Below are 20,987 nucleotides of genomic sequence, written 5' to 3' on the forward strand. Positions count from 1 at the left end.
ATAAACTATCTGAAATTTTGGCTTGTCTATCCATAACACTTTTTTCCAATCATCAAAAGTCTTCTTTTGTACCTTTTAGCAAATTTTAGTCTCTTGACAATTTTTTGAGGTTTAAGTAAAGTTTTTTTTTAACTGCTTCATGACCAGTTATTCCATTCTTGTTGAGCTTTCTTGATACTGTAGATTTGAACACTTTTCTGTCATATGGTATACATGGTTGTTTATCTCATGCTTGAGGTTAGTGGCAGTCTTTTTGTCCTGAAGGCTGCATAAATGAAGATACTTATCATCAGTTTCACGAAGTTTAGGTGTTCTGCCTCTCTTTCTTATTTGAAAATTTAAATGTCTGCTGCAATTTGTTGCAGAGTCAACCAGCATCATGTAAAGCTATTATGTGAGCTCTGCTCTTCTGGTAATTCTCTACACGTTTTTGAGCTGCAACATGACAACAAAACTTAATGTATAGTGTTAAACACTACTTTTATCAAAGTTTATTTGTGAAGTGCTATTAAATTGATTTCATTTGGCATATACAAGTACTATGTGCTAACTTCTTGCTAGTTTCTTTTTGCATGTGGTACCATGATGGTTATTTCAGACCCTAAATTTGCTTAGTATGTTCATTCAAGAAGAATCCTTATGACATGGCCTTGATCAATTCCTATGGTATATGGGAATTCTAAAAGTAGGTATTCTCACCCTGGCTCATGTAGCTGCAACAGGGATCAGTAAAGCATTACCATAGTGTTGAAATTTACATTCTGTAATAGTACGAAGAATCAGCCTCAAAAAGTGGAAATAATGACAAAATATTCTCTTGTCCTAACACTTTTGCACAGTACAGTACATTTGCATTATAGTCTTGTTATGTAGCTGCTTTGTTTTCCTGCAATCAATTTGTAGACCAGCCACTCTGAATTTTACACAATACTGGCTTTGAGTCAGTCACGAATATTATGGTGTTGGCATTGTACATTTGCAGTTTGTTGCTTTTGGCAATTCAGAGAAGAGCTTGTTTTATAGCTTTAGGCTCCATCCCTCTAATGCTTGAATGTTTTGCTGTGTTATCTTTCTAAGACTGGTTTCGATGAATCCCAGTGGTGCCAGGTGTTTATTCTGCATTGTAGATCTGTTGGTGACAATTATAGCAATGGTAGTAGTGTAGCACCTGCCCACCTATAACTGACAACTAAGGTACCTTTTAAACAATTCACCAGGTTGGTTGGCATCTGGTGGAGTTGTGGATATAAAATATCCCAATTGAAAAGGGCAGTAGCTCACTGATGGAATGCATGGTCTTTTCACTGTGAAGAATGGTGCTGTTAAGTGTAGTTGATGTTCTGTGATGTTGCTGAGGTCTGTGAGGGATTTAATGATGGTGTCTGAGTTACATCCTCTTACAACTGTTACAGAGCTTTTCTGTATCCTTTTTGGTATTATTTCGATATGTAGCTGATAGTACTTGGTAGAACATAAGCAGGTGACTTTCTTTTGTTCTGTTCCCAAGTACAGCCATAAGTGTATTGATATCTGTGGTAGTTTTTGTTGTGTGTTAATGTGATTTTTTAAATTGCTCATTCATATAGCTCATTCTTGTCGTACCTCTGGTTATCATGGTGTTAATATGACTTGTGAAGTTGTTTGTTCAAAGGTTACACCCAGAGTGATAGAAATAGCCACTAAGGACTATGGTTTGTCTTCACCAACATGTCTGTTATTTAAGTGTGTAGGACGTGACTGTGGCTTTGGCAGGATTCCTAACTGTTCCTGTGTCATTGTAACATGTATGACACAATCTGATTCAGCTTAAACATCTAAGCTGTGTTGGCTGCTTATCCCATGTAGAGACTTGTTTGTCTGTAACTAAGCACCAGATGACTTAACAGTGGGGTTAATCTTAGCAATAAATTAATCCCTAGCTCATACTGAACATGCACTAGAAAACTATAATAAAAACTAAGTTATCTCTAACAGTAATGCAAATTTTGTATTAACACAGTAACACTGTGCAATGCCTATGATTGAACATTTAGTAACATCATATATTATAGCAAACGTATGCTGTACGTGAAACTGGAATATTACTTGTACTAATCCCATATTTATATGCAGTTATGTCTTACATTTTATAGGGGAAATATGACACTATTGAAGAATTCGGATCGTGTAACAGGTGTTATAGTATTGAAGGAAAGTGAAGACAGACCAGAACAAGGCTTTTCTCCAGACCAAAGTTGCCCCAATCAAAAGTTTGGTAAGTATCAGCAGACATGCAGAAGGCCTTTACATCTTGAATCAACAAAAAAAGTTATTTTTGGAAAATATGTCAGGTGAAATTCTGCTGATACTAATCAATACAGAGTTTTGGAGCTTGTGTTTGAAGCGATACTAGTAATGGGACTTATTTGAGCTACTTTGTCATTTGTTATGTTTACATGTAGATTTATTTCTTTACTTTTCAAAAACATTAAGGTACTCGGCCAGATGAAGTGGACATGTTCTCATCGCTTGCAAACATTATGAAGCAGCTAAATATTATATAGATAGATGAAATATCTTTTCTACTTACATCACTGTTTATGCAGTGTTGGTATCCACTGAAGTTAAACACTGTGTATGTAAAAAATGATTGAATGAGAACAATATATTCATAATTTTAGTGTATAATGTGTATGTACATAAAACATATTTATTGTTTCATGAAAAGCCTTAATTTTGTGTGTATTATTTAGTACTGATACCTAGGATGCTTTCTGATTAGTGTGGTTTGTTTAGTACTGGTATTTAGTATGCTTTCTGATTAGTGTGGATTGTTTAGTACTGGTATTTAAGATGCTTTCTGATTAGTGTGGTTTGTTTAGTACTGGTATTTAAGATGCTTTCTGATTAGTGTGGTTTGTTTAGTACTGGTATTTAAGATGCTTTCTGATTAGTGTGGTTTGTTTAGTACTGGTATTTAGGATGCTTTCTGATTAGTGTGGTTTGTTTAGTACTGGTATTTAGGATGCTTTCTGATTAGTGTGGTTTGTTTAGTACTGGTATTTAGGATGCTTTCTGATTAGTGTGGTTTGTTTAGTACTGGTATTTAAGGTGCTTTCTGATTAGTGTGGTTTGTTTAGTACTGGTATTTAAGGTGCTTTCCATATAGTGTGGTTTGCTTAGTGCTGATAGTCCAGTGTTTCTGATAACTCATTGCCTCTAAAACTAAAAGATTGAATATTGAAGCAAGGTTCGTTTTGAATCTCCATTTACAGTAAAAGTTGACAAGTTATTGTTTGCTTTGCTATTTGTACTATACTTTATCAAGGTGTAGAGTATTAATTGTATATATAGGAAAAACAAAAAAACAGCAACAACAGATTCCACATGGTTGATGGCATCTAGTGTAGTTGGTTACATACTAATCTTTTCTATTCCTGTGTAACTTGTAATTACACTTGATTGTTTATGACAATATGCCATGGTTCCATGTGATAATTTCTATTATTATCAATTAATAATAAAAAATATGGTAAATATTATTACTTTAATGAAATGATTCTTTTATCTTTTGAAATCCTTATAAATAGTGCATAGATGTGTGAAATTCTGTCTCGTAAATTGTGTTTAATAGTTTGAAACATTGTCCATATCAGCTTATTCACAAAAGTATGTGTACATGTAGTAAATTAGTATTGTTTATATTCATACTAATAAACTTTGTTCAGGTTTGTATGTCAGTAGAACAAATGACTCCTACGGGGATTGCCAGAAGAATAGGTGGAATCCAGATAATCCTGCTTTAGGGATGATGTTTGTAGACTGGGGAATGCCAATATTTTTCGTTACAGAAGAAACGAGTATTAATAAGATAAGAGATAGGGTTTGTAACTTTGTTTTTAAGTTTACTGGTTTTTTAACACTGTTTTTAAATTTCACTTGAATATATGACAAATTCAGTAATCATTTTTAAATAATTCATGAATTAAATTTCAAATAAATGTTCATAATTATAGAAATTTTCTTTTATGGATATAATTTACTGTAGAATTTTTTATATTTAATACTATGTAGAAGTTATATAGGTATTTGTGATAATATTTTCTTGATGTTGTAATATGAAGTGTGAGAACTTCAGAGTTGCTGATGTGATTTAAAATTATTTGTTTTGCATTACATAAAACGTAAAATCATAATTATTCCTTATTCCTGAAATTTAGAGACATCTTGGATCACTTTGATTGTTTTCTAGTATTTGTGTGACCTAATGTTTTGGGTATTTCTTACACTGAGTGAAGTCAGATTAAGGTGAAAGAATCTAGTTTAGTATCAGATTAAAACAAACAAAACATATATACAATACTTACACTAGCCTGAGTTCTAAAGGCATAAAATAGTGACAAGAAGCTAATAAATATGGCTAAGCCACATAAAAATTGTATTTGTTTTACAAATAATATCCAGGATAAAATATTTCAGACCATTCCAGGCAGGCACCACAAAAGTTAGTTGTGAAACTGTATCATAATCTTAACATCATGTAAGCCTCAGTTTTTACAACTAGCAGCCATTAATTATCTGTTAATTACTCAGTTCTACTGTTAGTTTAATATATGGCCAGCCCTTTTTGCTATTTATAGTCAATGTTTAATTATTTATAAAATATTTGGTCCCAGCATGGTCAGGGGTTCGACTCGTAATCTGATGATTACAGGTTCGAATCCCTGTCGCACCAAACGTGCTTGCCCTTTCAGCTGTGGGGGGCATTATAATGTGATGGTCAATCCCACTATTCGTTGGTAAAAGAGTAAACCAAGTGTTGACTGTGGGTGGTAATGACTAGCTGCCTTTCTTCTAGTCTCACACTGCTAAATTAGGGACACCTAGTGCAGATAGTCCTCGAGTAGCTTTGTGCCAAATTCTATAAAAACAAAAAAAATTGTTTCTTCATAAAACTTTTCACGCATATAAATTTTTAATGAAAATAAAAACTTGAGTCTTTAAAAACAAATGGTTTTATAAGTAATCATGTTTAGGTAAAGCTGTGTTGAGTAGGCATGAACCTTCACAGTATTTTTACCTTTGTATTCATTCATTACTTGATCCTACTTGGTAATATCGAATTTTGGGAAGGCATACAATCAGTAAAAAAAGTACCATTAATTTATGGATCCATAAATGGTAAACAGTTCTAAAATTTGCTAATTTTTTAACAAAATTCATTAAGAATAAACATAATTGAAAAAACATCTTAAAGAATATATATGACATTTAATATGAAGTGTTTAAGGAAGGTTTGGCTTATAGTGACATATCAGAGTAAGCTCTGGCATTGTTACAGACATTGAACAAGTACAAAAACAAAGTTTTAAACATTTTAAATTTTAAAAGTTTTACTGTAAAGAGAGTGAATCTTCTTATTTTAATCATTAATTATGAAGCTTGTGTAATTACAATATTATTTTACTTTGTTTAAGAACAACATTTTAAGTTTGATCTCATGTATTATGGAATTATATTTTATTAGATAACATAGTTTATTATCCCATCTTGTTCACACGATAAATTATAATTTTTAAGTCCTTAAAAGAACTAAGAATATTTTAAACAAATGATTAAAGCTGGGCAATTAGGAGAATTTCAAAGTTGATTAACGTTTGGGCTCATTAATTGATTACATTTAACAAATCAGTTATGCTAATGAGATTATCATAAAATTTGAAAACCTTAGATTAATTTCATATGTACTGAGTAAACAAGGAAACACCTTTTGCTGCTACATATTGGGTTTTGATACTTACTGTTTGCAGAGCACAGATAGCCCATGAAGTAGGTTTGTGCTGAACAAAGATTTCAATTTCTGTGATCAAATCCTGTTTATGATTAGTTTATTGCTTTCATGACATCAATTAATTTAATTATAATTTCAATAATTTGGTAGTCAGAATAATAAAATGGTAATACTTTGAAGCAGTAGGTAATTATTTTATGACAGTGATTGAATTAATCATAATTTCAATTGATTATTTTATATCTTACTAATTGATGTAATCAATGCTTACAGGTAGTCAAAGTAATAAAAATTCATTACAAAATACACTTTTATGTGTTAGTAAACAATGTGGCTAGATATTGCTAAGATTAATCAGATATGGATACTTCATACTTTTGTCTTTTAACTTTTAGTCAGACAATAAGAGTACATTAATTGAAGAAACAAGAACTTATAAGTTCATTTGGTTGATTTATTATTAGGTTGAATAAGTTTGATTTGAAAAGTATACAAGTTATCCACAAACAGGAATATCTAACAGAGATTTAGCAGTGAGATTTATACTGTTTGTATAATTCCTGGAAGTTAATAGTCAAATATGTTGTGTTAATAACATCTGATGCACTTTAACTTTTTTTGTGGCTATTTGTTATATAAGTACAAAGGCTTGAAAAATGATTGTTTTATAGAGTAAAATTGAAGTTTTAAATGAGTGTACCATAATGCAACTTGTGCATTGATGATATGAGGATATAATGTGTTTAATATGATATAATTAATTTTTATTATAGTGTTACCATAAGTTTAATGATCCCAGCAAAGGTTCTGACCAGAAATGGCCTCTTTGTGCAGCAGAGATGAAAAGTGTTATGTTGGCTGCAAAAGACACAGAAACTTGTATGAGAAGAAGTAATCTTGCTGCAAATCTGAACCCAAGTAATTCTTTAATTTAATGTGTTTTGTAATGATATGTGTTTAAAAAAGTAACATTGTATTGCATTAAAACCTGCCTGTATATGTCTGCTGAAAAAAAAGTGTAAATGTTTTCAGTGCTCAGAACAGTTAAAGAAAAGATAATGAATTCATGGAAAATAACTATATTAGATGGATAAATGTTGGCTAGTTTAAATTCTGAGTTTTGGTATTAAACTTTATTAAATATTTGAAAAGTGTTACTGTAGTAATGGTGGTAAAGTTGTAATTAACAACAGTGCAACTGTGTGTGTTGTTAGCTTCTGGTTGGTGTCTGCGAAAAATTGTCAAATGTAAATGCAACATTGTTAGTGTAGAAGGGAGAGAAGTCAGCATATGTGGAATAAGAGAGTGAGAAATTGACTGTCTGAGTGAGTAGTGGAAGACAATGTTTAAATGTATTTTTAAAACACGTCAACAGTATGTGAAGAATTTGAACTTGTATACAACAAAGTGAGCTAAAAAATTGCATTCTGAATATTTAACAATAACGAAATGCTCCCTTTTGTGCATTTACTCAGTGGGGTGTCTAAATGCTCATAATGCTAAAATCCAGATTTTGGTATGGAAGGTAGGTATAACACAGATGGCCTATTGTGTAGCTTTGTGGTTAATAACTGTCAAAAAATTATTATGAATTGGCAGCATGGAAGACAAAGATCTGAGTATGTGCCAGGATGGTGTACAATAGCATGGCATTCTGGCAGAGATCTAAGTATGTGCCAAGATGGTGGACTATAGCATGGCATTCTGATACTCACTTCAAACATTGTTTACATATAAAAGAAAAATTCTTATAGTGTTTTCAAAACAAAAATGTATCATTACTTTGTCAAGATTAATTATTATCATACATGTATTACTGTTAGGGGTATGGAATTTTCATATTAGCTGTTTATCTGAGATATCAAATTCCACAAAATAAAGAACAGTAACATTTTATTCTATAATAAACAAATGCATTTTGTGTTAATAAGACATTCTGCTTACTTAATGCTTCTAATATTTTTAACAAAATTATATCATCGTGTAGAATTAAATTGAGCAATAGATTTCATTTCCTTTCTTTTGGCTAGTATTTTATCTGTTTTAGAAGTTGAATTATGTTTGTTACTTTGAATATTTGTACAGAAATAATTTTTTCTAATAATATGGAAAGAGTTTATAAAATAATTTTGATGTTGGAAGCTGATAAAAAGAATTATAATTTTCATTAATCTAGTCAACTACTGTGATCCACTCAGTGGTAGGAATGTGGTTACAACCCTCTTTCCTTCTAATAAATCCAGTCCTTTAACAGAAAGATCAGTGATTGTGGTTGGTGCAAGGGTAAGTAAAATTTGGAGTTAAAATTTTCAATGTATGAATGCAAAAATTAAATATTTGATTATTACTTTCGATAAATTCTTTTGGATCTAATGAGAGACCGAACAAAATTTTGCATGACTGGTATTGTATGTGATCGTGATGCCATGAAAACTTAACTATATTATTAAAATTTAAATCACAGTTGATCTAAGGATAACATAGAACCAGAGTTTTTATGCTATCATGAAACTGTGCTACATGTGTATATCTTCTTGTTTTACAGCTTTGGAAGTCATTTTTATATACAGGTTCTTTTGTTTAACTAACACTATTAGGTTTAGACTTGTTATCTCAGAATATTTTGTATGAGTAAGATATAGTGTCACAAGTTACATTGTTGTGTGATTTAAATAATATACAAAAGTTTAGCATGATGGTATTATATCAGCCATTATCAGTTTAAAATTTGCCTTCTTTTCAACATTATGAAACATGAAGAAAATGCAACAGATGCATGATAAATGCAATTACATTACATAAAACATATGTCTGTTGATGTGGGGTCAAAGCTATCAGATAAGATTTTCTTTAAATTTTCTGTCAATGTGCCATGTGGAGAAAGACCAGGTATTTCAAAGTGGTTAGTGTGTCAGATTATGGATACGAAGCTCCATAGTTTGTGAACTACCACTGCAGAAAACAAAGGTATTGTGGGAATCCTATAAGAGTGACAACAAAATACACTATTTAGTCTGACAAAAGTAGCCTATACCCCAGTAGCACAGTGGTATGTCTGCAGACTCACACCACTAGGAAACAGGTTTTGATCCATTGTGTTGCTTTTTTCTTAATTACAAACAAATAAAAGTAGTTCAACAGTTAATGGTGGGTGGTATTAATATTAATCAACAGTTAATGGTGGATGGCATTAATTAGCTGCCTTCCTCTGGTCCATCACTTCAAAATTAGGAATTGCAAGCACAAGTAGGCCTAACCTAGCTTTTTGCAAAATTCAACAAGCAAAATTTTAAACTTGTTAAGAATGTTTTTTATGGAGGAAGGTTGAATCAGTATTGGCCACAAAAGCCTGCTAGTTCACTTTTCCCAGATGTTTTACAGAGAAATCAAGATTTCTCTCATCTTAGTATGTAGGGGCCATTTTTTTCTACAATACATGTGCGATTATAGTAAATTGTATATAGTTTTGGCCTTCAAAAACATTATTGTGTATCTTTGTTTGTAATTAAGCATAAAGTTTCTTCTGATACTTTATTTTGCCATTTTATCTAATAATCACTTCTGGCTGTAATTGACAAAAGACTTGTCAAAAAACTAAAAGATTTATTGACCTTTATCCTGACCTTTCATTGCAGTGTCAGCATTGTCTTTGTCAGACTGTTAACAGTATTCCTAATGAAAATCAGTTTTGTGTGAAAAAATGTGATTTTTATTTTAATGAATAATAAACCATTTTACTTGTACTGATTTGACATGAAACACTTAACAGTAATATTCCATCAGTAAGGACACAAGTCATCAGAATGTTTCACCACTGCCAACAGTATACAATAAAACTGAGTAATCTTAACCAAAAAAATTGGCAAAGGAGAAACTTTCTGTAACTTCAAACAGATATAATTTAATATAAAACATTTTAAGGGATTAAAATATCTACAGGAAGTATAAGAGTTCAGAATTGCTGGATATTCTGAAATTAGAAATTGTTTTTGTCTTAGGAACTCCATTTTATTACTTTCTGATAAATTACTGTTTGCATCACTTCACTGACTCTTCATAGACATAAATAGTTTATGATTTTCTCAATGTAATAATGTAATGGTATTTAAACTTTTTCTGTTGTTACATGTAAAGCTGGACTTTATTAGTAGTTGTGGAGATTGCATAAGGTTAACTTTGTAGATGGTATTGGATTCAAGGTACGTGTCACAGAATTTCTATTACCCTTTATTTTGAAAGTATCTGCAGTGTAAATAAAGAACAGTTAGTATGGTAATATAAGAAATTATTGATATGATTATTAAAAGGTTTTTTTTTCTAAGTATCTTCTTTTCTTCATAGATCGATACATTTTCTCTTTTTGACAATGCTGCCCCTGGAGCCGATTCGGCAGTTAGCGGATTGGTTACTCTCATGGCAACTGCAAATGCTCTTGCATCACTCCGAAAAGAAATAACAGAAAAACTGAATGAAAAGAATTTGACCAAAAATGTGTTATTCATCATTTTAATGGGGTATTTTTAATTCAATCTCTGTTTTAGATGAATTTTTTTTCTCATACTTATTGCCTAAAATGAAAGAATCTCATGAAAATAACTATTCTCAAAAACTAAAGTGCACATTGTACTAAAATACAAAATTTACACTTCTGAACTTTTCCATTTGTTTGTAAGCTCATTACATTTTGTTTTATATCCTAAAGACAACCTTAACTTTTGTTAGAACGTGATGTCTGTGGAGAAATTTAATGCTTGCATGTCTCTCACTTTTTTATTTAAGTCTAATTTCTATTTACACAGTGATTGTATTGTTTATTTTTCTTTTTATAAATTTAATTTCACTATAATTTAAACATTTAGATTTGAGGAATTTTGACTTTGTAATTGTGTTGTCAACTTTGAAAGTAGGAAACTAATGTCTAACTTGTGATAATGCCTTTGTAGTAATTTGAAATGGAAATTGTATGCAAAGAAAAAATTAATGTTTTATTATTAATATTATCCTGGAAAGAATGTAATTTCTTGATTAATGATTAGAGTGAAAGGTTTTATTGGTGAGCAGAATCATTGAGGGTATCTTTTAACAACTCATAATTTAGGTTTTCTCTCCAGTGTTCCAACATTTGAACAATCTCTCTAGTTAGTTTTTTGGCATAAAAATATGTAAATTTGTTGGAAAGTTGAGAAATCATTCACGTTGAGATTTCTCTTGGAAATGCTTCTGTATTTTAACTTTGTTATTAAATGTCATTATTCAGGTGGTTATACAAATAAAAATAATTAAAAGTGGTTAGAAATATGTTTGTTACATTAAGTATGAAACTTTATGCTAACATTCAAAAATTCTGATGTAATCTTGTCAGATCTCACCATGTGTGATTTTACTCATGCATGAGTGATAAGACACATGCAAAATCAATTATAAGATTATAAAATTTAGTTTTATTCTCTAAGTTTTCAGTCTCTGGGAGCAAAAAAGTTTCTGAAGATTAACACATCATTTTTAGTATCACATGAATTGTTTGTGATGGCATCATAATTTATAACTTATGAATTGTTTGACAGCATTATGTTTTACAAATTATTATTTATGACAGTTGAAAGAAAAACGTTTATTTTTCATATAGTCAACATAGTTTAAGTGGTTTTTTTTGTAAACTGTTGTGGTGATCACTGAGGAGATATAAATTGTACAGTGTATTTCTATTTAATAATCTTTTTTTTTCCCAAGATGAATCATGCAGCATTTAGAAAGTAATACTATTTTTTCTTTCTTTCAGTATATGTACATCATTTTAAGTTTCTTTATGGTTTACTTTGTTTATTTATAAATTAATTTTAGACACAATAGTTCACAGTGAAGATTCAACTTTTTGATCTTTAACTCTTTTCTGAGATTATTACTTCTGAATCAAGTGTTGTTTGAAGATAATTTACTTTATGTAACTTGGACATACTAATGAATTTAAAAGAATTATGATACTAAACATCTTTCTTTTAATTCATCAATAGGAATCATTCGATTATATTGGATCCAGTCGAGTAGTGTACGATATGCAGAAGAAGCAATTTCCAGTCATTTTAAAAGATGATATAAACTCTCAGCCAGCCCTCATTGAATTGCACCACATTTCTCATTTTTTAGAGTTGGCTCAAGTGGCACCACATAGTGGTGATAAACTGCATCTGTGGATTCACACAGATCCATTATCTTCTCAAGTGGAAAAGGTGAATCAATCAGTAAGTTATCAGTTTAGATATCTTTATCTGTACACAAGGGATTTTTTTATAAACGTGAAAGCTTTCTATATTTTTTTACCCTACTATATGTATACACACCATATTTGGTGGAGTATAATGCACATCCAATTTTTAAAGGTTAAATTGAATAAAATATATTTTTTAACCCATTATACAAAATGTATTGAATAGTTTCTAAATACGATAAACAGCTATTGATATGTTAAACATTTTTAGAAATCTTTTATTGAAATTTTTTTAATGTCAATTTTACAAAATTTACTAAAATGTTTATACAATACACAGAGGTAATAATTCATCTTCACATAGATATTTGTCATCATTAGAATTATTGATACCATTGGATTAATCAGATTTGATTCATAGAACCTCTTGATTCACAAAGCACACCATCATCCATCTCATCAATTGCATATCCAATCAAAGCGACAGCATCATTTTCAGTACACACTAATTTCACATTTTGAAACTTAATGATAGTGTAATGATTTTTATAGTAAAGTATTTAACAAAATGGAATGTGTATAAACTTAATACACAGTCAATTTTAGGGAGGTGTTTGGAGTTAAAAAGTGCACATTACATTCAGGTAAATATGGTACTGTTTCTAAATTTAATAGTGCATTTGGTTTTTTTTACAGCATTAGAGGTAAACAACAGTTAAAGCACATCTGTGAAATGTCTGTTAAAAATACTTTTCTTGGTATGACTAGTGCTTTGAATTGGAAAGTGCAAGCATTTGAGCCATGATGTTATTACTGGACATGTTTTATATTTGTAGTTGTGGTTATGTTAATACCATGACAATCAGTTCTGCTTTTTGGTCAAGAATAACCATGCAAACATTGGGTGCTTCCAACTTTACCTCTCTCTGGTTAGTGCTCTGAACTTGGGATGGCTAAGCCTAAACCTCTGGACTCTTAAGAAAGATGTAACAGTGCCACACCTCTGATAAATTTGAGATTTTGTTCAAACGTTTTTTATTGATTTGGACATGATGTTTCACAGAAGTTCATAAGGCAATGTTCAGATCAAGTGGTTTAAGCCCTGGAGTAAATTCTTGTGTTTTATATAGATGGTGTGAGTATTAATCTTTGTCCAAATGCAAGTTTCACTTATTGGCTGTTTTACTTTGTCTGAAGACAGCCCAACATTTGTTTGTTAGTATGGATTTAAAATTTATTGTAAATTATTTGAATTATTGTTTGCAAATTAAAACATGTATCAGTATAACTTAATAAATGAATCTTCTGTATAATTTAATTGTATATGAAAATAAAATATGCGACATTGAATTTCCAGTCTAGTTTTTTAAGGTCTGGTATGGTGCCACTAGTGCATGACATATGCTGATTGGTCACAACCACCTTTCCAGTCCATAGGATTTCATAGAAAAAAAACAAACTGACAGTATATTTATATGTAAATATAAAGATTTATTACTGTACTTTCTCTTTAGTATTCCATAGTAGTTTATGGAGGCAACAAGTTAGTCCCTTGTATCAAAAAAGAGATTTTTTTAATACCCTATTGCAGCATTTTACAATCTAATTATTCGCTACTATAGGGTGTTTGGAGTTTTATTTTCTTCAATTTTATTCAAATAAGTATGTGATTGGAATTTCTTTGGTATTTATTTTTAGATTAACCACCTAACAAAAATACTGTTGAAGGCCAGTGAGACCTCCTCTAGACCTGACCTCTCACTTGCTCCCTGGAATAAACCATTGCCTCCTGCTTCTTTACAGAGGTTTCTCCGTGCAGATTTGGATATCCCTGGTGTTGTTATTACAAACCATAAGGATATGTTTACTAATAAGTAATAAATCTTATGTTAATAACAAACTATAAATTTATTTTTGTTTTGTAACTTTTTTTATTAAACATTAAAATGTGTAACAGTTCTTGAACGTGTGTAATATGAAAATGTAAGTGTATGTGCACCCACTTTAGTCTTAGTATAAATTATTTAATATTAAAGTTACACACAAAAACAAGGCCTAGCATGGGCAGGGGGGGTTAAGTCATTTGACTCGTAATCTGAAGGTTGCGAGTTCGAATCTCTGTCGCACCAAACATGCTCGCTCTTTCAACCATGGGGGTGTTATAATGTGATAGTCAATCCCACTATTCATTGGTAAAAAAATAGCCCAAGAGTTGGCAGTGGGTGGTGATGACTAGCTGCCTTCCCTCTAGTCTTACACTGCTCAATTAGGGATGGCTAGGGCAGATAGCTCTCGTGTAACTTTGCGCAAAATTAAAAAACAAACAAAAAAAAACACACCAAAACAAACCAAAAAAATCATTGACTTCAAACAAATTTAAAACACTGTTTAAACATGTTTGTGACACACTGCCTCAGACTCATCATCACACTTCGTCATTGGAACAAAAGTTTTTCTCTTTTACTCTATGTCATAATCTTTATCAATCATAACTAAAATTATGGTTAGAAATCTTCTAGAACTTGGACCATCATTATTTTTGTTTCTGAAATACATTTGATTCATTGATATAAATACTCATGAAATCTGAATCGTCAGAAGGCTTAGCTTTTGAGCGATAAGCATGCACTCAGCTAACCCTGATATCTCTGCAATTATTCGTGGCTCTTGTACTTTTCTCTTTCCCCAACCCTTTCTGACAGCAGTAAAGTTCTACACAGATATGTTTATAATACCAACCTTATCTGGCAACAGTGCAGTTCAACACCATTATCTCTTATAATAACACCCAACCCTTTGTGGCAACAGTACAGCTCAATACAGCTATTTATTATCATACTCAGTTGTTCTGTCTGTGTAAATGAGTGTGTGCTCACATTTCAGTGGATTTAAACAAAAGGCAGATGTAAATGTACTTTAGTTGACATTTTGTACAACAATGCATTAGAAGTGTACCAAAGTTTTAGTAAAGTTCTGACATGAGGTTTTAGAATAACATTATAAGTTTGTTGGTAATAATAAACCTTTCACAATGGTTCAGTATAATGTACACAAGTTTGTCTACACATTTGCACACTAAATATTTGCACTATAACTTTTGCACAGCATATGTATCTTCTCAAAGTAAAAGTAAAGATTACAAGTGTTTTGTATGGAAAAAAATCAGATTTTTTAAATAAATATTTTTATTAAAGATTTGTTTGAGAAAATAGACTGTTGTTCGTTATGAGTGCAAAGTGATTTCATGTTATGATTTTAAAAAAACTATTCTTTTTTCCCAAAAATCGCAAATATTATTTGTATAATCTCTAGAACCTCTTAAATACATTTCAAATGTTTGTTTTTAGTAAGATTTTATATTTTCTGTTATTATCTGTACTCCAACTATGTGGAGTATACCTTAACCAACCTCGTAACTATCATAAAAAAAATTAGGAAATAAATTTTAATTGTTTTTTTTCATGGTAGAATGACTACATACCATAAGACAAAATACAGTTGTTTAGTCTAAGTAGTTTAAGTCTCATAACACTGTATATTTACATAAATATTTATTATATTGACCTTCCAGTCATACTTAGCTAAAATTAAATAACTTGCACTGATGTGGTGCATATGTAGTCGTGTTGCATATCCAGTAATATAAATGTGACCTTTAATATTTCCTGTCTTGTCTGTTTTAATGTGTTTAGTATTTTGTATTATACAGTCACATTTCTATAATTATACATAATATACAGATAAATATATTGAATATTGCTATTTAGAAATAACTTTTTAAACTTATTTTTCTTAAAATATAGAACAATAAATCAAGAAGTAAAGCAAACAATTATTTCTTCTTGCTACGACCTTTGTACTCGGTTGTTGCTGGGACATAAGTTGCTGTTTCTTTTAAAATTTCACGCATGGAGGTTATCAAAATTTTTTTTGTAGTTTATATATATATACACAGCTAAATAACCACACTGATACCATACAATTTTAGTAATTTATTAAAATGAATAACTAAGATTTATTTAGATTTTATGAAATATGAAACTTCAAGCAAACTAAAAACACAACCTACCTCATTGAAATCTTGGGTTGAAAGAACATGGATGCCTTTTCAAAGATTAAAATGGCATGGGAAAACCACTTTGGGGACATTTTAAGCTGTTGATTGGTTATTCACATATGTACTGTAGTAAGGGTATATAAAGGACTGTTTCAAGAAATGGAAAGAGTTGAACGGGACCACCATGTTTGATTCAGTACATAAGCCATATCTCGTGAAATAAAAAAGATATGAGGTTCTTATTTTATATTATAGCTTGTCAATACTGGTAATTTGAGTTCCTAATTTGTACAAAACTATAGACTTAGTAATTTGATATAACAGCATCTAAGTTTAAACAGTGGTACATTCAACATACCACATTACTTACTAAAATCTATATTTAGATGTGTTCTTTAATATTTCCTTTTAAATTGAGAAATTAATTTGTATATAATAAAGTTTGAATTACATTGTTTGCAAGGAATGTATTTTAATGGTAAACCACTGTCTTGTTTCAGTGTACATTGTATACAGGGAATGTATTTTAATGGTAAACCACTGTCTTGTTTCAGTGTACATTGTATACAGGGAATGTATTTTGATAATAGGGTACATTATTTCTATGTATGTTTTTGTTTCATCTTCTTTACTACAACATGCACTTTTTGTTTTCTAATTTAGATGCTAAATATATGTTATATTTCTCTAGGTACTACAACAGCATATATGATTTCATACCACACATTAATGACACTGCAGTTTTAGATATCCTTGCTTCTAACATAACTGCAATTGCTTCTGTAATTGTGGAGACAGTTTATGAGCTATTAACAGAAGAAAACCTTCCAAAGTGGAGGTGAATGGAACTTTGGTAAGTAGATCTGTTAAACTAAGTTGTTTTGATTTTTTTAAGTGCTGTTATGTTACATTAAATAATTTTTGTAGAAATAGATTTGTACCAGTTAGAGTTTTTGCAATTTAACTGAAACTATATATACAGATACTAATGAATGTTAAAAACATATGGAATCAAGAAAGCTTGTATATCATAATAAAGAAAATCAGTGGCAAACCCTAGTATTGAAAGGGTAAAGTATTAAGAATATTTTATTTTAGTATCTTTATTTTTTTATGGCAAAATATTTTTTAAAATCACCTAACCTGGCTGTCATAAGTTCTGGAATTTTAACTCATGGTAGAAAACTTTATGTAGTTGAAAACAATCTTAGTTTTATTTAAGTATTAACTAAAGTGTAAGTTACAGGGAATAACTTGTCAGTTTGTGTTGTTGGTATTTTTCAGAAACTATAGAAAGGAATGTGGAAGATTTAAAAGTAGTTGTGTAACTAGTTAAACTATTAAAGATAACTTCAGATAGTTTCTTTCTTTGTAGGTACAAGGACTGTTGGAGTGTTACTTGTCAAATGTTTCTTGTGAATTATTCAGAACCATAAGTGAGCTATATGAACATGGTAAGTCATTAGCTTGAAAGAAACAAAACGTAACTTGTTGAAATCTGACTAATTATTTGCCAATTTTGTTAGAAAACTAGGATTTCAGAGACAAATTAAGTAAAATAGTAAATGTTTGAAACCTTCCATGTAGCTTAAAATAATTTTAGGTATGATTTTTAAACATACGTTCAGTATTAGAAATAAACATGGGAATGGCACTATTGTATTCTGTTAAAATGAACTGAAGTAGAGTACACTTATTGTATTGTATGGCAGTATAAAAGTTTAGGCAGCCAGATTATGCCTCGTGAGTGGCAGTGTATTTATGACTGAGTACTTAACTTCTATGTATTTGGGTTGGTCAAGAATATTTCACATGAAAAATTGTAAGAAGATGCTATGTTTCAGTAGTAGTTGTATGTACGACTCTGAAGAGGGTATGTGAAATGACACTGTTAAGGACAGAAGTGACATGGGGTGAAAATTCATACACTATGAAAGTTATGTGGGTCAGATGATGGTTTAGTACAAGTTTTTCCATGATCTTGCTCTAAATATGGGTGTGAATGTTACCTCAAGAGCTGTAAAATAAACATTACTGCAGAATGGTGTAGTGGACATATAACTACTTGAAAACTTTCAGTGAGAAGTGGTAATCAAACTGAAAAGTTAAAATTGGCATTGGATTACAAACAGAGAGGTAAACAAAACTGTAGATGCATGTTTTTGTACAGATGAATGAATTATGGAGCAACAATCAATCTGAGTTTGAAGAGAGACACAGAGGAAGGAGGTACTGTAATTAATATACGGCATTTACAGCAACGTGTAGAGATGGGATAGGGGGAATAAGTATAATTTTGGAGCTGTAATTCAGTGAATTGTGTTACAACTCTGAAGAGGGTATGTGAAATGACACTGTCTGACTTATTGTGATAACAAGTACAGTCTGATTCTGATCCATTATGCTATTCTTTAATGAACTTGATTCATCAGGTATTGGTTCATCTTCCAGCATGTCAGGTTATCCAAAGGACACAGAAAATGTGGTAAAATGGTTTCTTGACAGTAAAGAGGCTGATGGAATAGTCACAACCGTGGTTTTGCCTGCACAGAGTTTCAATATGAATGTTCTTGAGGCTGAGTTGGTTTGTATAAAACTTGAGTCAAAAGGCAACCAAACAGTTTATCTGAACTGTGGGGATTAATTCAGAACACTTCAAACAGTATTCTTTATCTTGCATTAATAAATTATAGGACAGAATAAAAACAGGGTGAAATGTTTTGTATAATATAAAGATATTAATGCATTATGTATGATACTCATTTTTTCCTGTATATTCTGTGATAATGTCTTTTACTATTTATGAATTCACCAATGAAGTTGTTGTTACTCTTTGGTTGTAATACCTGTAATGTTGTATGATTCCATATTTATTCCTAATACTAAATGTATATTTTTGTAGGTAGTAAATAGATACATGGACATTAAACCTTCCATCCAAGGTATCCTTTACTATGCATGATAGTTTTAGTGACTTACCTTCAAAATTTAATAAATTACTTTTTGTTTATGTTATACCAATGAATATGTCATAACATTTAGTTAATAATCCATACTTTAACACTATACAGAATTAAGAACTTAAAACTTATAAAGAAATATTTTTAAGAGTCTTGAATTTCCCCTAGTGATACACAGTAACACATTTTGTGCAGACATCTTTATTTTATCTGCCATCCCTTCAAAATGTACCAAATTAAATGCAAACGTTTACCTATAATATCATCATTGTAAAGACAAACCATAATTCTTATAGCCTTCGATTTTGTTTGGATATAGAACTCTGAATAAAAAAACAAAAACACACCCCTTCTGCTACACCTATATGTTACATCCTCTCCTTCAGGCTTTGTTAATAATTATTTTTTACGTTAATTTATATGTTACTTGTAATCAATAGAAAGTTAAGGTTTTCAGTTGTCAAATAACTTATTGCATAATGTGTTCTGAACATATAATTGTTTATTTCACTTTGAGTACAATCTTCATTCTCCATGGGAAAGTTAACAACAAGATTGGATGAATTTGTAATGGCTCTTGTCTCATAGTTGGAAAGCCAGAAAAATTTTTAGAGTTAGAGTAAATTGTTTTTTGCATGTTAGTAGTTTATTCTTTGGCACATTAGTTAATTAAATACAATTTATTTAATGCAATGCTACAAGTAGTAGAAAATATGTAGGCTTAAGTATAATCAACAGCAAGAAGACAGAAGAGTGGGAGATTAATTTATTTTATGTTTATTCTTTTTTATTATTATACAAGTAACTAAAATGTAAAAAGGGATGTTTTTAGGTTAGTTAAGATTATATTAAGTACAATAAGTAATAATGTTTCATGAGGTATTCATACAAAGAGCATGTAGGTAATGTAATTCAATAGTGTAATGTGAGCTGCATTTGCTCTGACTCATTTACAACTTATGGCATGGATAGTAGTTAGTAGATAGATAGTAGTTAGACATGTTTCCAAAAGCAATAAAACAATATAATTATAAATTGATGTATGCTGTTACAAATTTGAAGCTACTCATGATAATCTGATGTAGTTTTCATGATAAAATTTGAAGTCATTTTGGAAAGAAAAAAGGGTGATTTAGATTTTGTGTGTGTGAGGTCACTTAAATTGACCAATCCTGTTTTGTGTTACGATGGAAAAATTAACAGATAAAATATAAAGTTTTGTTTTGAAAAAAAAAACAACTGAAATGTATTTAGGAGATTTTAGGGATTACATGAAGGAAATTTGATATTTTTGAGATGAGGAAAAGTATCTTTAATCTTAATGTGAAAACTGTCTTGCAAATGGACTATTCAAAACAAATACTTAATGTAATAATGGACAAATCTTTGTTTATTAAAATACTTCACTAAAAATATGATTCTTTGTATGTGAAAGACTTATAATAATGGAAACACTGCCAAATTCCATGAAAGTACACAAAGTACAGTGGAACCCCTCTAAAGCAGCCACCTTCAGGACTGAGACAAACTGGCCTGATTAGAGGGGTTCCACTGTATATAATTAGGGATTATGTAAACAAAAAAAGGGACTGTGATTGAATGACCGCTTTCAAGGGGGTGACTGAATCTGAGGGGTGGCCACTTAGAGGGGTTCCACTGTATATTTAAAAGCTAGAGGTATTAAATCTGTAAAGATTTTGAATAAGTACCAAGATGTCACGTGATTGGTCAAATTGACTTGAGGCCATGTTGAAAGAATTAGCGGATGCTGCGCTAACATTCAAATGTGAAAGGTTAAATAAATATTGCAATAAATGTAAAGAATAATTAAAAATATTTATAAAAATTATTAATGAAAGGTGCAGAGAATAGTATTATCTTTATCGTTTTTTAACTTTTCAGTATTTTTTGATGAAGTCTGTCACATTGATCAGCTACACATCTTGTTGTAGGTTTATGGCCAAAAGCACCATTGACAGCAAGAGTACCCAACTG

The 20,987-nt window shown here is 30.6% G+C and overlaps 1 protein-coding gene across 1 annotated transcript in view; it reads left to right on the plus strand.

Moving 5' to 3' along the window:
* The first annotated feature begins 2,139 nt into the window (after positions 1-2,139).
* Positions 2,140-20,987, plus strand: part of LOC143242031 (nicastrin-like) — a 29,316-nt gene continuing 10,468 nt past the window's right edge. Inside the window, exons 1-11 of the mRNA XM_076485370.1 lie at positions 2,140-2,254; positions 3,708-3,862; positions 6,544-6,688; positions 7,947-8,053; positions 10,112-10,261; positions 11,782-12,009; positions 13,674-13,849; positions 16,724-16,870; positions 17,461-17,486; positions 18,465-18,616; positions 18,935-18,974. Of these exons, the coding sequence (XP_076341485.1) occupies positions 2,140-2,254; positions 3,708-3,862; positions 6,544-6,688; positions 7,947-8,053; positions 10,112-10,261; positions 11,782-12,009; positions 13,674-13,849; positions 16,724-16,870; positions 17,461-17,486; positions 18,465-18,616; positions 18,935-18,974 (1,441 nt within the window). The remainder of the gene's footprint in view (positions 2,255-3,707; positions 3,863-6,543; positions 6,689-7,946; positions 8,054-10,111; positions 10,262-11,781; positions 12,010-13,673; positions 13,850-16,723; positions 16,871-17,460; positions 17,487-18,464; positions 18,617-18,934; positions 18,975-20,987) is intronic.

Source organism: Tachypleus tridentatus, unplaced genomic scaffold (genome assembly GCF_004210375.1).
Source record: "Tachypleus tridentatus isolate NWPU-2018 unplaced genomic scaffold, ASM421037v1 Hic_cluster_1, whole genome shotgun sequence".
NCBI lineage: Eukaryota > Metazoa > Arthropoda > Merostomata > Xiphosura > Limulidae > Tachypleus > Tachypleus tridentatus.